We start from the raw sequence: 14,993 nt of genomic DNA, 5'->3' as shown, positions 1-14,993 counted from the left end.
TATTCAGCAGCTGCAGCTCCAGCCAGCTCATTTCCCCAGCTCCCACCTCGCCGCTTGGACGTCTGGTGAGGGCCCTGTGCCGGGGCAGCCATGGACCGGGTGCTGCGGGGGATCCTGCTCGCCTGGGTGTCCATGGCTTGGGTAAGAGGGGCTGAGCAGTCCCAGGAGCTGTCCTTCTCTGCGGGGTTTCCAGAATGCAAAAAGGCCCTGAACCTCCCAAGTCTGGAAGTCCTGCCGGGGGGGGGCTGGGATAACCTCAGGAATCTGGACATGGGCAGAGTCATCAACCTGGACTACTCACTGTGTAAGACCACGGAAGATGGTTCTTATATCATCCCAGATGAGATCTTCACTATCCCTCGCAAGCAGAGCAACCTGGATATCAACTCCGAGATCATCGAGTCCTGGAAAGATTACCAAAGCATCACTTCTGCCTCCATCAACCTGGAGCTATCCCTCTTCTCCTCCATCAATGGCAAGTTCTCCTACGACTTCCACCGGACCAAGACCCACCAAGTGAAAGACCACGCTGTCACCACCCGAGTGCAAGTCAGGAACCTGGTTTACACTGCCAAGATCAACCCAGGGGCAGTCCTGGACAAGGGCTTCAAGAAGCAGCTGCTGCTGATTGCCAGCCACCTGGAGAACAACCAGACACGGATGGCTGATTTTCTGGCTGAGGTACTGGTGCTTAACTATGGCACCCACACCATCACCTCCGTGGATGCTGGAGCCAGCTTGGTACAGGAGGATCAGATCAAGGCGACCTTCCTGAAGGACAGCTGGGGCACACGGAATGCTGTCACAGCCTCAGCAGGTGTGGCCTTCCACAGTATCATCAATGTGAAACATGAGGAGTCCCTGGACATCAGCTCTGGCTTCACCAAGCAGTATCTAGAGAACCGCACCAGCTCTAGGGTAGAGAGCATCGGTGGGACCCCCTTTTACCCAGGCATCACCCTCAAGACCTGGCAGGAGGGAATCACAAACCACCTGGTGGCTCTTGACCGCTCAGGGCTGCCCCTGTACTTCTTCATCAACCCCACCACCCTGCCAGAGCTGCCCACTCCCACGGTGAAGAAGCTGGCCAGGCGAGTGGAGATGGCTATCCGCCGCTACTACACCTTCAATACCTACCCGGGCTGCACTGATGTAACCTCGCCCAACTTCAACTTCCATGCCAATGCTGATGATGGATCCTGTGAGGGCACCATGACCAACTTCACCTTTGGGGGACTCTTCCAGGAGTGCACCGGGCTGGCCGGCCCTGACACCGGTACTCTGTGCAAGGGACTGGAGCAGAGGAACCCCCTCACTGGGGCTTTTTCCTGTCCCACTACCTACACTCCAGTGCTGCTGGGCACGCAGGAGCGGGAGGAAGGCCATAGCCATCTGGAGTGCCACAGCAAGTGCATCCTCGGCATCTTCTGCCACAACGAGTGCCGGGACGTCTTCTGGCTCTCCCGGGTGCAATTCACTGCCTACTGGTGTGCCACGAGCGGGCCGGTGGCCCCAAACTCAGGATACCTCTTTGGGGGACTGTTCAGCGCCCACAGTGCCAACTTCATCACTGGTGCTCAGTCCTGCCCCTCGGGGTACTTCCCACTGAAGCTCTTCGACGAGCTCAGGGTGTGTGTGAGCCAGGATTACGAGAGGAGCAGCCAGTATGCAGTGCCTTTTGGGGGCTTCTTCAGCTGCCAGGCAGGGAACCCCTTGGCGGGGCAGCACCAGGGCACTGCCGAGGACCCCCATGCCAAGAGCTGCCCTCCAGGCTTCAGCCAGCACTTGGCACTTATCAGTGATAGCTGCCAGGTGGAGTACTGCATCCAGGCTGGCATCTTCACAGGGGGCTCACTGCCACCCGCACGACTGCCACCCTTCACCCGGCCCCCTACCAACCTGCCGGCCATCGACACCGTGCTGGTGAGCAGCGGGGATGGGGACAGCGCCTGGGTCAGGGATGGGCAGAGCCACGCGTGGCGGCTGGCCCAGCCAGAAGAGATCCAGCACACAGTGGAGATGGTGAGGGGCGGGGGGCTGACAGGGGTGGAGGTGGCTGGCATCACCGTGGCGGTACTGGCAGGGCTGGCCACCATCCTGACGATGGTCTATTACAGCCACCAGAAGTACAAGGCGAGGGGGTATCATGCGATGGGTGAAGGGGACAGCGTGGCCACTGCAAGCCCCGAGGACAGCACTGTGCTGAGCGTGGGTGAGGGGTACCAGCAAGAGCCGGGGGGGCTGATGGCGTGAGCACCCATCCCCACCCCGGTTGCCAGGCGATGCCACGTGCCCCAAACCCAGGCAAAGCCCCCCTGCCCAACTCCCTCTCCAGGGACAAAGCTGCGCAGCGCCACCAGCCCCCTGCCCTACACCCCCTGGAGCCAAGGGTCCCTCTCCCCACATTGACCCCAGGCTCCTCCCTCCATGGGGCAACACACGCTCTTGCCCTCCACCAGATCCCCAAGCTCCAGCCTTGAGCACCTGGGAGGCTTCACGGCCCTTCAGACCTTCCTCCCTGGCTGACCTGGGAGGCCAACTCCCAGCATCAACCTGTCATCAGCCCCTGCATCCCCACAGCTGCATCTCCCCTCTCCAACCGGTCCCAGAGCTCTGCCCTTTCAGAGACAGGGTTTCCCCTCCACTGCAAACCTTGCCCCAGCTGATCCCCTACCCCAAAACCAAAGAAGGGGACCCAGGGCCCTTCAACCAGCCCCTGGGGACACTGGGGTGCCCAAGAAAACCCTGGGCACAGCCATGTCTTCTTTCCCCCATGCTGGCCCCCCCAAAAAAACAGGGGAAGCTGTACAACCCCCTCCCTACCCTCCTCTGATACACAGAAACACCAGCAGGACGCTAGCCCATCCACGGTGGAGACTTCCTACTTGTGAAAACATTGGGTCTGCACGCGGGCTGGGGCCTGACTCCTGGGAAAAGACCCCCCAGCTACTGCAGGCACCTAGGGCCAGCACAGACGGCATTATCAATGCTTTGCATCACAGGAAAGGAGGGAGCAGAGGGGCCCCATGGAAACACGTGCAGGGTTAGCCACCAATTTCTGTCCCCTGCAACTGAAGAGCAAGCCCTGTCTCCATGTATATCTATCGGGATAGATATACACACACATGCAGAGAGGCACGGATCAGTTTTATTTCAGCCAGCAACTAATTGTGTAGGCAACACAGCATTAAAAAAGAAAAAAAGTCATGTTATGAAAAGACTGTGTCACTTGAAGAGCCATCAGGCTGGTACCTGGGGTGGGTGGGGGAAACCCCTTTCCTCCCCCAGATCACAGGAGGGTTTTGCATAGCTCCAGCCAGTATTTTTATGCAGTGGGGGAAGCCCGGGGCTCCGGCGGAAGAGAAACCACACTGTTGCAGCTCCCCTGGCTGCAGAGCCGCCCAAAATGGAAATTTTCTTGGGGAAAGAGGTTTTTCTGCCTTGAGGTAGAAAACAACATCCCATGCTAAGGATGGCAGGGGACAGACCGGTGCAAAGGCGCATCAGGGGGACAAGGGGTGCCCGGCCCTCCCCATGGTGCCCCCCTTGCTTACCTGGCCACACAGACGACAGACAGAAGACAACAGAGAGGCCAGGCCGTGCAGGGACAGCGAGTGTCCCCTGCCATCTGCTTTATTGACTCCTACACCCCTCCCTCCACAGGGTGGCCAGCTAGGGGCGATGCACCCCCCCCACACCAGGGAGAGAAAAAACAGCAACAGAACGATGCACAGCAGGACAGGTGCCCCTCCTGCACCACTGTCCCATGGGACAGAAGGTGAGGTAACATCCCCCCCACCCCCCCGCCCCAGAAAACTGAGAAGGGAATGGCCACAAAATGGGCTAGGAGGCCCCAACCCTCCAGGGAGCAATGGTGCAGGGCTGGGGCGGCCTGGAAAGTGCTGGGTGCTGCCCCCCATTCCAGTTTCCAACCCTGTGGGGTCTCACGAGACAGGAGCGTGAGCGCAGCCAGCCTCCACCAATGGGGAGAGTGCCCCCAGGGCAACTCCCAGAGCTGTGGCGATCTACCTGGCAACTCCATCATCATACGTGGCTCTGAGAGGCCCTACGAAGACCCCTGGGGGCTGGCAGGGACCCCAAGATTCCATGCCACCCCACCACCGCCACCCACACTCCCCTCCCCATGCCAACCCCCCTGGCCCCAACCCAACTGCCGTGCCAACCCACTGTCAGCCAGCTGCCTACCCTCCCCCCCCCCCACCTCTCCAAGGCCTCCCCAGCAGGAAGGGGAACTGTTGCCACCCACACCTGCCTTTGGCCCCACCGGCGACAGCCCCACCGTGGGGCACTGACGGTTTGGGGCAGGGGGCCCCCACAGTAGGGGAGCAGTGCTACCCTCATCCCCTTCCCCTCCCCGAGCGCCAGCGGACTCAGTCACCAATCTGGCCACAGCACTGCCTTCACCCAGCACCCAGGTCACCTCCCAAAATGCCACCACCTATATGTACATATATACGACAAAACCCCAAAACGTGAGGTATATAAAAATTCAACATGGGGACGCCCCCATACGAACAGTTCAAGGAACCCACTAGATGAGGAGTGGGAGACAGTCCAGGAAACACGCCTCTCCCCACTGCCCCCCTACTTCCTACTACCCACCGACCCCTCCCCAGATTGGGGGCGGGGGGGAGGGACAGGCAGGGCAGCAAACCCAAACAAGTGGACCCTGCAGGACACAGCTCAGACATAGCCAAGAGGAGAGGGGGCACTGGGCTGGGGGGCCAGCCAAGGCAGACCAGGGCCCCCCCAGCCTCTGAGGACACAGGAGACCAGCGGGGAGGTGGTACCGGACAGAACAAACAAACGAACAGACGGCTGAGGGACAAGGCAGAGCAAGGGGGACTCCCACGGCTCCCACTCCCACCCCAGGCCAGGTCCCAGCCCCAGGCAGGCGTCAGGGGTATTGGGCCAGGCCGGGACCATCCAGTAGATGAGGAGGGAAGCCCGGTACCCTCCGAGCCCTCAGTAGAGAGGCAGTGGGGATAGACAGGACACCAGCTGGAAGTGATGGCCAGGCCACCATGAAGCCCCGCAGCTCTGTGGGCGGAAGCTCCCTCCGCACAGGAGTGAAGGGGATGGCCAAAAGGACCTTCTCCTGCATTCCCAGCCAGCCTGGGGATGCTCCCACTTGGCGGGTGCCACTGGCAGTGGTGGGCTTCAGGTGCCCCCTGAAAAGCCCCCAGGCGGGTTTCTCCAGCACCTTTATCCTTGGGGGCACAGGCAAGCCTTCCCTTGCCTCCCTGCTGTGGTCTCAGTCCTTCTCCTGAATCAGGCTCTCCTCCGTGATGCCCTGGGCCGCAAGCTCAGCCAGGACATTGTCCAGGTAGTTGATGTCAGGGTAGCCATGGCCAGTGAGGTTGGAGCCGAACTCTGTCTTGTGGTGGATCTCATTCCAGATCACTGTGTCTGACTCGCCTGTGGTGCTGGAGGTCCCGATGGCGAAGATCAAGCGCCGGTCCCAGGCTACCAGCAGCAACTTCAGTACCTGTGGAAGGGAGAGATGGGGCAGGCAGGAAGGCAAACACGGAGGGGAAAGGACCTACTTCTGCTCAGGGCATGCCTGATCATCCTGGTACACTGTGGCAACGTGGGCAACCCACAGCCAAGTCCTCCCAGAGAACTCGGGATCCCAGCAAGGGGTCCTACCCCAACTGAAATTGCAGGACCGGGCTGCAGAGCTCCCCCAGCACATGGGTATGTTGCTGGGCTCCTGCGGTGCATACTGGATGGACTACAGGGAAAACCTCCACCCAGATTTGCCTACATAAGCCCCATCGACTTTTCCCCATACTCCAGAGAGCTGCTCACTCCCTGCACCCTTTAATACACCCTTGAGCAGGTCTTGTCCAGCAGAAGGTGCGCAGCTGAGCCTCTCACCTTTCTGCCCTTCTCGCTGTCCGGCAGGTAGCAGTGCCGCGGGAAGCCTCGGGCAGTGAAGCTCTTCCCAGGATTTGGATGCTCCGGTCCCTGCAGTGTGTGGAGCGGGAGAGGAACAGAACCCTTTTGGAGCTCAAAAGGATGCTCTGGGCACAAAGTAACCTCCCAAGCTCAGCGGATGCAGAGCTGATCACTGCTGTGCTTGGAGGCCACACTCCAGCACAGTGGCCCTAAGCACCACCATTCCCCCCTGCCACCGAGCAGGTGGGGCTAACACTTCCATGCAGACATACCCTAGACTTCCCACACCATCATTACAGACACACAGCTCCCAAAACATCATTGAACCAAGAGCCCTGAGCCAAGGCATGAGCCGCAGCATGACCCAGGGGTGACGCAGCCGCGACAAGGGCCACCAGCCCCCACAGGGGATCACCCATGTACCCGCCCTGGGCACAGGGCTGGGCCGCACCTGCACCCCTGGGGGGATGTTGTAGATGATGCGGATAGTTTTGCAGTCAGAGTGGCCAGGCAGCGCGTGAGGGATGATGTGATACTCCATCTTCCCCGGGGGCTGCGTCCCTGTCTTCACCCCATAGATGGTTTTGCAGGTGGGACACTGTAGGCTTCCATCCTGAGAGCAGGAAAAGAGAGGAACATAATGAAACCGGTATCCCCCAAGACCAAACCAGAGTGAGCACTTCGTTCCTGAGCAGCATTGAACACTGTTTTCATCATGAAAACAGTAATTTCAAAACCACTCAGGAAGCAGGGGGTAGGGCTGTGAGAATTTGCTATGGCAACCCAACTTTAACCAAAAACCCGAGGTCTGCATTTCTCTTCCTCATCAATTTTACAGTCCTCACTAATTTCCCTACCTCTGTTTTGGGTTTTGTTTGGGGTTTTGTTATTGTTGGGGTTTTTTTTTTGTTTGGTTCGTTGGTTGGGGAGTTTTTTTGTTTCGTTTTGGTGTTTTTTGTTTGTTTTTTTTTTTTTTCCAAACAGGGACAGATAACAAATAATAAAAACAACCCCAAGCAATGTGAAACGCATTTTCGTGCGAATGTCAATCACAAGCATCATTTGCAAGGGGCTCAGAAAAGCCCACCTGTGGCTGGAAAAGCACTGCCCAGCATCAGATGCCAGGTAGCTCTGCTCAAACATGCAGGGATCAAGTTCACTGCCATTAACCCGGGGAAGGAAAGCAACGACATAAAACTGGGCATAGTGGGGGAAAAAGCACCAGCACAACCCTGCTTTCTGATTTAGAAGTCCCAAAGTGCTTGCTGCTGATAAAAAATAAACTCTCTAGCGTGGGGAGGTCAGACCTCAAGCACCGTCCTGCTGAGGGCAGGTGGAGCTCAGCACAGGTCGCCGAGGTGGAGGCTCAGGCATCCCCCAGGGCTGAAGCCTTGTACCTTGTTGCCGTTGTTGTACATGGCGACCAGGCAGTGGAGGTGGAAGACGTGGCTGCATTTTACCAGCTTCCCCACCAGGTCGGGTTTCACAGCTGGCTGGGGTCCCTTGTAGCCAGAGGGTGCAGAGAGGCGCTCCATGCAGATGGTGCAGTCCTGTGTGGAAGGGGAGAAGAGAGGTCAGACGGACGGATGCGGCCGGAGCCTTGCCGAGGACACCCGACTCGAGCTGCCCTGCTTTTGCCCGGGGACCAGCACCCACCACCCTTGGTGTCACGCTGTCATCACGGGCCACCGCAGGGGCCAGCCAACTCGTGCGTGCAGCACACAGCCCCTCTTTGGAGGGGGGACAGGGACAGAACAGAGTCAGAAGGAGCAGCAGGAGACCCCTGCCTGGCACGGGCCATCGCCCATGCCCCCAGTCACTCCTTCCAGAGAAAAGCACCCTGGAAACACCCCAGTGTGACCCCCACTGCTCACACCTCATCCGGCGGATGCCGCACCTTCTGCAGGTATTTTTTCAGTACCTCCTCTGGGGTCTTACCTGTGGGAGAGCAAGAGTCAGAGGGGCTGGAGGGCAGCACAAGGGCAACCCACTGCTGGGGGTAGCGGGAAGGGACTGGGGGGCCATAGGAATCAGGTAAGGAAGTAGGGGGGGACAGGAGCAGGGGCCAAGCGGCAAAGTGCCTCTCACCCTTCTTGGCCTGTTTCTTGGTGGTCTTGCGGCAGGTGTGGGAGATGCCAGGGATGGACTGGATCTCACTTTTGCTGACGGGTGGGGGGTGCAGCACCAACTTGGGGGGCCGTGTCAGGCAGACGGGCAGCCCGGCCGCGCTCATTAGGATCCCTGTGATCCCTGAGTGATGGGGTTCGAAATGGCACAGAGGAACCAGCATTACTCCAAACTCCAGATGTTCTCCCCAAAACCACCCTGCTGGGGCTGACTGCCCCCCCAGGGAGGCCAGCACCTATGGCCACCAGGCACCCTGCTGCGGCCCCATCCTCACCTGCCAGCGCTGGGTTGACGGGGCTGGAGCCAGTAAGGTTCTTCACAGGGACGGTGGGGACACTGCGAGGAGCCAGAAGAGACCACGTCAGGGCCAGTGGCAGGCACCCGTATCCCCACAGCCCCCAGGGGTCAGATAATAGCTACCTGAGCAACTGCACGGGCCCTGGCTGGAAAGAGAGAATCCCCCGATGGGGCAACGTGCCCCCCCCCCCCCCCACTGCCTGTTCTCTTGTTCTTTAGAAACCCCGCCTGCTTCTCCATTCACGGCCCCTTTTTGTCATCGCTCCTCGGGTCTGGTCTGATTTTTTTTTTTTTTTTTCCTCTTTTCTCCTATGGCCACGTAGCTACCACCACAGCTCTTTCCCCTCCCTCCCCTTGGGGCTCTCTTCCATGGGAAAGTTTCCCGGCGGGTCAGGAATGGAGGGAAGGGGGAGGATGTAGAGGGAAAGGAAAGGGGCCAGGCTGCGACAGAAGGCTGTCGGCAGAGCCAGACAAAGGGGAGAAACAAACTCATTAAATTCCCACCCCCTCAAAAAAAAATGTGTCTTTGGAGGGCGGGAGTCTGGAGGGACCCCTTCTCATGAGGCCTGAATGGCTTTTCTTCGGGCCTTTCACAGTCCCCTACCCATCCCCTGCCACCAAGAGAAAAAGCAGCCTCAGCCTTCTCATTGAAATGCAGGAACGTCCTCGCTCCACTCCCCAGGCACCCGCGGGGAAGATGAGGGGTCCACCAGAGCCCTCTGCCCGCAGGAGGATGAAGACCACAGAAGTCTGTCTCCCACCAGGCTCACAGGTGATAGCACCCCGGCAGTGGGCAGCCCCATGGGGCTGCGGCCCTTGTGCCCCAGAGAGGGGGAAAAAAAATACAAGCGTGCTGCCCTTGTTCTCCCCGCAGCTACCCTCTCGCTTCCAGATGGCAGGACTCACCCAGAGGCAATGAGCACCCGGGACTGGGCGATGGCCAGGCGCTGGAGGTGGCTGCGGTTCAGGGTGCTGAGGCCAGGACGGGATGCCTTGCTACTGCCCGCGCCAGGGGGGCTGGTGGTGGAGCTGGCTGAGCTCAAGGCAGGCGTGCTGGCTGCCTGCCGCCGGCCCCCTGGGCCGCCAGCGGCTTCAGCGAGCCACGCACCATGGCCATGCCATCAGGGGCCTTGGCCCCTGGGGCCGGCGCCGGGGCTTTGGGGGCGGCGGGTGGCACAGGAGGTGCTTTGCGGGGCTGCAGGGTGGTGGTGCCGGGGCCAGCGGCTGACACAGTGGCTTTGACGCTCATGACCAGGAGGCACTGGGGGCAGGCGCAGGTGGGGACCGGGGGGGCCGCTGCTGCCACCCCAGGGCTGGCTGGCCAGGACTGTGATTTGGGCAGGGTGCCCGAGACCAGCGGGTAGACCATGTCGAGGCGGCGGCGGACACGGCGCTTGCGCTGGGTCTGCCGGTTGATCTGGCCCATGGTGGCAAAGTCGATGACATAGCAGAAGCCAATGGCACTCAGGTCGACCCAGGGGTGCTGCTTCTCATAGGCGCGCTGGATGGTGATGCCCACGTCCATGTCATAGGGCGTCCACGACCCGCTGTCGTTCTCCCACTCCCACACAACTCCCTTGCCTGGTGCCGAGGACGGGTCGTAGTAGCTGCGCCGGACAGGACGGATAGTGCCTGAGGGAGGGTGAGAAGTGCCGTCAGACCCTGGCGCCAGCACCCATCTGCGGGCAGGGAGCGAAACCACCCCAACCTGCCCCACCGGTGCAGTTCAGCAAGGGGACAGGACAGCTTTCCAACCTAGCTTTTGTCCCCACCCTGCCAACGGACTGGTGTGCCTTGGTTTCCCCAGGCTTGCTACCGGCACACCCAAAAGACCAGGGAGTCCCTGGGCTGTAAGCGCACAGCTCTGGGGTGCACCCCCAGGGTGACTGGGGTGAGGGAAGGTCAGATATCACCCCCATCGGTCTACAGTGGTGGCCGCCCTACCTAGCCACTCAGTCCTGATAGGGAAACACGGAACCACAAGCTTGGCCACTCCAACCTGCTCCCAGGAACCTCCCACGGGAGCCTGATGAAATCAGGCATGTAGGCACCAGACTCTTGCAGTGTCCGCCACGACCCTGTCTCCCTCTTCAGCTCTGGACTGGAATTGGGGAATAAAAGATTTAAGTGGCAGCTCTGATCCCCACAGCGGTGACATGCACAGGCACCCACATGTGCAGGGGCGTGGGGCTCATGCCAGTCCCACCATCTGAGGATGCCAAACTGGCCCCCGACAAAAACCCAGACCATGGCACGGGGAAAATCCCTGCGAGGCCAAGCAAAGGAGTTCAAGCAGGACCCCGTGCCTGGCTCCTGCTCCCCTGTCAGCAAGCATTAAAAGTGGGATGGGAGTGCAAAGCATGTAGGCTTTGTGGCTTGCATCCTTATTTTTGCTAGGCATTTCCTTTCCCACCGCTCCCAGTTGACTGGGACACGTTCAAAGCACGGACACAAATTTTGTAAACTCCTACAATAAGGAGAAAGCCTTCCTTTTTGGGATCTTTCATGGCACAGCAGGGCAGGCTGAACATGGCCATCCTGAGCACGCTACTAGCACTCAGAGTTGTTTGGTTAATAGGTGGGATGAGCTCACGAGCATCTCTGCCTCCATGTTCTGCAAAACCCCACGGCTTGGCCCCACTGCCAGCAGTAGGAACAAGAAAGCTCAAAGAAAAGAAATAATAAGCCTGCCTCTTCAGCTTTTCACCATGTGTCTCGTAAAGCCTGCAAGAATTTCAGTCCCTTTTCACCCCCACCTCTCTGGTGGGAGCAGCTGCCACCATCAGTCCCCACACAGGACCACTTCCCACAAAAAAAGCAGGCTAAAAAGGAAAAGCTGTTTATTAGTGCAATGTGCACACTAATGACAGGCGCATATCGAGCGCCCAGCTATGGAGAATGGGGGGCAGCTGCACCCAAGGAAAAGTCAGGCCACCCATCCCCATCCTGCAAAGAGGCACCCAGGGGAGAAAAGCCACCGGCACTGGCAGCACAAAGCGGAGCTGGAACGGAGCGGGGCGGTGATTTATCCTAATCTGGCACGAGGTGGGGAGGGCAGCAGTGGCGGCATGCGGCATCTGGCAGTCCCCAGGCGGCGGTGTGGGAATGCTGTGTGTCCCCCCAGCCCAGCACAGCCAGCCGGCCTCCCATTCAGCAGGGGAAGAAAAGGGACAATAGCTATTCAGGGCCTGCCAGGGTCGCGACCCCCCCCAAATCAGAGTTGTTTAATGACCCAAAATACCAACATCCCCAGCAACCCAGGGAGAGACAGAACAATCCCCCTTTCAGGCCTCCTCTGTGGGCAACAATAGTTCTCAGAGGTTGGCCCCCAACCCTGTGGTAGAGGTCCCTTGTCTCCACACCCCCAGGCAGGGGAGGGTCCCCACCAGCCCCCAGGGCTGCTGGGAGAAGAAAGACAAAAAAGGGTGTCCAGAATCCCACTGCACCCAGCACCCCCTGTCCCAGGGACAAAGGACATTGTCTGGTCCCCTACCCGTGGCCATCACTGGGGTGTTGTGGGAGTACAAATCCCCCGTGCCAACCTCTCCCCCACAGGTGCCTGTGCCCCACATCCCAGACCATCTCAGGGCCATATGTGCCCCAACACCTTGGGAATCCTTCCACACTCCCACCACTCTGGGGACCCCCATGCTCTCTCACTGTCTCCCCATCCCCAAACAACCCCCTTTACCTGTCCAAGCCACCACCCTGGGGACCACCCCACCTGCCTGTGCCCTTCCTGAGCACCCCCTCACCTGCTCGTGCCCCCACCCTGGGCACCCCCATGGGCTGCTGTGACCCAGGGCAGGATTTGGCCTTCAAGCACTGTACAGCACCAGGCCTTTGGGGTTGATGGCGGCTCAGAGATAGCACAGAGGGAGCTGGGCATGGTGGGGCAGGGCCCTGGGAAGGGTCTGCAGGGGACAGGCTCCACACACGAAGGGACTGCAGGCCAGGAGAGGAAAAGGCTGTGGCATGCAACAGGGCCCAGGGATGTAACCAGGCAGCACAACCCCTTAAGGGACCATGAACAGGCAGGCAGGGCCAGGCAGCATGGGATACAGCAAGCACACGGGGACCAGGCGGGATGGCGTAACACAGCTGGCAGTGGGCAACCCCAAGCAGTGTAGGCTTAGGCAGCAGCAGGCAAGGCTGGGCAGCGAGGAGCAGAGCTGTGCAATTTCAGGGCAAGCAGAGCAGGGCGGCACAAGGCAAATCCAGATGCAGTATGGGACCAGGCACCGCAATCCAGGATCAGGCAGTATAACGCAACACAGCACCCAGCAGCACAGCGCAGTACAGCCAGCAACACGATGGCAGAGCAGGCAATGGGATATAATGCAGGGCAAGGCAGCACAATGCAATACGGGATGGGGAAAGGCAGCACAGCACAACCCAGCTCCAGATCAGGCAGTGCAATGCAGTATGGGACCTGGCAGCACAGCATTGTGCAACACCATGCAATGCAATTCCAGAGCAGGCAGCGCTATGCGATACCGGACCTGGCAGTTAAGCACTGCACGGTGCTACTCTACACCAATCAGTGCAATGCAATAAGGAACCTGGAAATACAGAGCAAACCCAGATCAGTCGTGTCAGGCAGGAAAGCATCTGACCGGGCAGGGCAGCGTGGGGCCTGGCACCACAATCCTGTACAGCTCGGTGCAGCGAGGACCAGGGCAGAGCAGCGCTGGACGGGACCCGGCGGCACAGCACGGTGCAATGCAACTGCGAGCAGGGAGCCCGAAACGGCGTGAGACCCGGCAAGGCTGGGCTGCGCTAGAAGGAGCAGCGCTGTGCAATACGACTCTAGAGCAGGGGAGTTACCGTGCGGTGCCAGGCCGGGGGGGGCCTCGGACAGTGCTGCGCGGCGCCGAGCACCGCCAAGGCCAGACCGGGGAGCCCGGTGCAACGTGCAACCAAGCAGGTCTGCGCGGCACCCGGCGATGCAAAGCAGCGCGAACCAACGCGATCGCGGCCCGGGGAGCGCGGCGCAGGGCCCGGTCGGGCCGGGCAGGGGTCGGCCGGCCGGCCGGCGGCTCTCTCCGGCTGACTCACCGGTGTCCTGGCGGAACTGGTGCATGGACTGCAGGTCGATGATATAGGGCGCCAGGCGGCTGTCGGCCTGCCCCAGCACCACGCTGCCACCCGCCCGCGGCCCGGCGCGGGCCACCGCCTCGATGTGGTGGCTGACGGCCGGGCTGTAGGGCCGCCACCGCCCGTGCTCGTTCAGCCATTCCCACACCACCACGGCCGAGGCCAGCAGCATGGCTCCGGCGCGCCGCCGACCCCGGCCCCGGCTCCGGTTCCGGCTCCGGCCGCCGCAGACGCCCCGCGGCCGCCACAGCCCGCCCCGCCGGCACTCGCATGCTCGGCGCGGCGCAGGGCTCTGCCCGCCCCCGCCCCGGGGCCGGCCGCCGCGCGCGCGCGGCCGCGGAGGCGAGGCCGCCCCTCAGCGCCGCGGCGGACCGCAGCGCCGCTCCCCGCCGGGCGGCTCCGCCCAGCCCCTGACGTCACCGCGCCGGCCCCGGCCCGGCGGCCCCGGGCATCCCGGAGCGGACGGGAGAAACCATTCCTGCCGGGGGCGGGGGGGGGGGGGGGGGTGTGGCGTGGCTCGGTCCAGCGCGCCCCGCGGGACCCTGTACCCCGGCGCGCCCGCGCGCGTACCCCGAGACCCCAGTGTCCCTGCACGCCCAGCCTGCACCCTTGGGACCCCTCTCAGTGCCCCCCTGCCCGCCCGCCCTGGAGCCCAAGGACCTCCCGGTGTCCCCCAAGCCCCTAACCGAGACCGCAGCCCGGGTACTGCCGGGAGACTCCGTTGGGCACCGATCCCTTCGCACCACCCCGGCCCCACGCCCGCCAGCAGCGGGACTCGGGCTGTTGGGGGGTGTCACGCCTGACCCAAGGCAGGACAAGGCCGGACCCCACCTCTTGCACTGCTGTGATAGAGAAACGTGATCCAAGAGCTTTAACTATCCCCCGCCCCAGGCTGCAGCGCCTGTGGGGGAGCAGCCTGGTAAGGTGCCCCTGTCCATGGCCCGTAGTGCACAGAAATGGGTTCAAAGCCCCAAAATCGACGTGTGCCTTGAGGGGCACCCGGGGCTGCAGCCCCAGCTCTCCCAGCTGCCTGCCACAGTTTAGTTTCCCTGGGGAGTGCTTTTGGGGGAGATTTTCATGCAGATCCACCCCGGTGTGAGACTGTGAGTCCTCCAGGATGCTCCTCCAACTTACGGCTTTACGGTGACTCCCTGGGACTGGAGCAGCTGGTGCTGGCCTTTCCCCACAGCCCCAAAAGAAGTTCATCCTGAGCTTGTTCTTGCACTGAGCCCCACAAGCAGCATCCCAGGGCAGCTCTGAACAACGGGATGTCGGCGACAGGCAACTGCTGGCATCAGGTCTCATCATCATTTAGTGCTCCTGCACTCACACACACAAAACACTAATTTTCTTGGACATTAAACAAGTTATGGGATACTAAACACATTGCCTGATTTGGAGACAAGTGTACAAATTGCATCCATGTCCCACATGCACAGGTTTCCCAGCACCAGCAAATCCCCTGGTCCATGTCAGCTCAGGTGACGACTCATCCCCAGGACACAGGGATCCACCGTGTTGCTGAGCTCCCAGGGCAAGTGTAGCTCCTC

The 14,993-nt window shown here is 60.8% G+C and overlaps 2 protein-coding genes across 2 annotated transcripts; one reads left to right on the top strand and one right to left on the bottom strand.

The window, feature by feature from the left end:
* Positions 1–3,212, top strand: MPEG1 (macrophage expressed 1). Its single transcript, XM_009975384.3, has one exon. It carries the CDS (start codon positions 91–93, stop codon positions 2,251–2,253), a length of 2,163 nt encoding a protein of 720 aa, XP_009973686.3. The 5' UTR covers positions 1–90; the 3' UTR covers positions 2,254–3,212.
* Positions 3,213–4,187: 975 nt separating this feature from the next.
* DTX4 (deltex E3 ubiquitin ligase 4) lies at positions 4,188–13,755 on the bottom strand. Its single transcript, XM_032985467.2, is given in 10 exon segments — positions 4,188–5,509; positions 5,902–5,991; positions 6,374–6,535; positions 7,320–7,472; positions 7,799–7,860; positions 8,011–8,172; positions 8,324–8,385; positions 9,253–9,418; positions 9,421–9,978; positions 13,405–13,755. Coding segments are annotated over 10 exon segments (1,860 nt in total). The 5' UTR covers positions 13,616–13,755; the 3' UTR covers positions 4,188–5,275.
* Positions 13,756–14,993: the final 1,238 nt, after the last annotated feature.

Source organism: Tyto alba, unplaced genomic scaffold (assembly GCF_018691265.1).
Source record: "Tyto alba isolate M040663 unplaced genomic scaffold, T.alba_DEE_v4.0 Super-Scaffold_8, whole genome shotgun sequence".
Lineage (NCBI taxonomy): Eukaryota > Metazoa > Chordata > Aves > Strigiformes > Tytonidae > Tyto > Tyto alba.
This window is presented reverse-complemented; position numbering and strand designations above follow the sequence as displayed.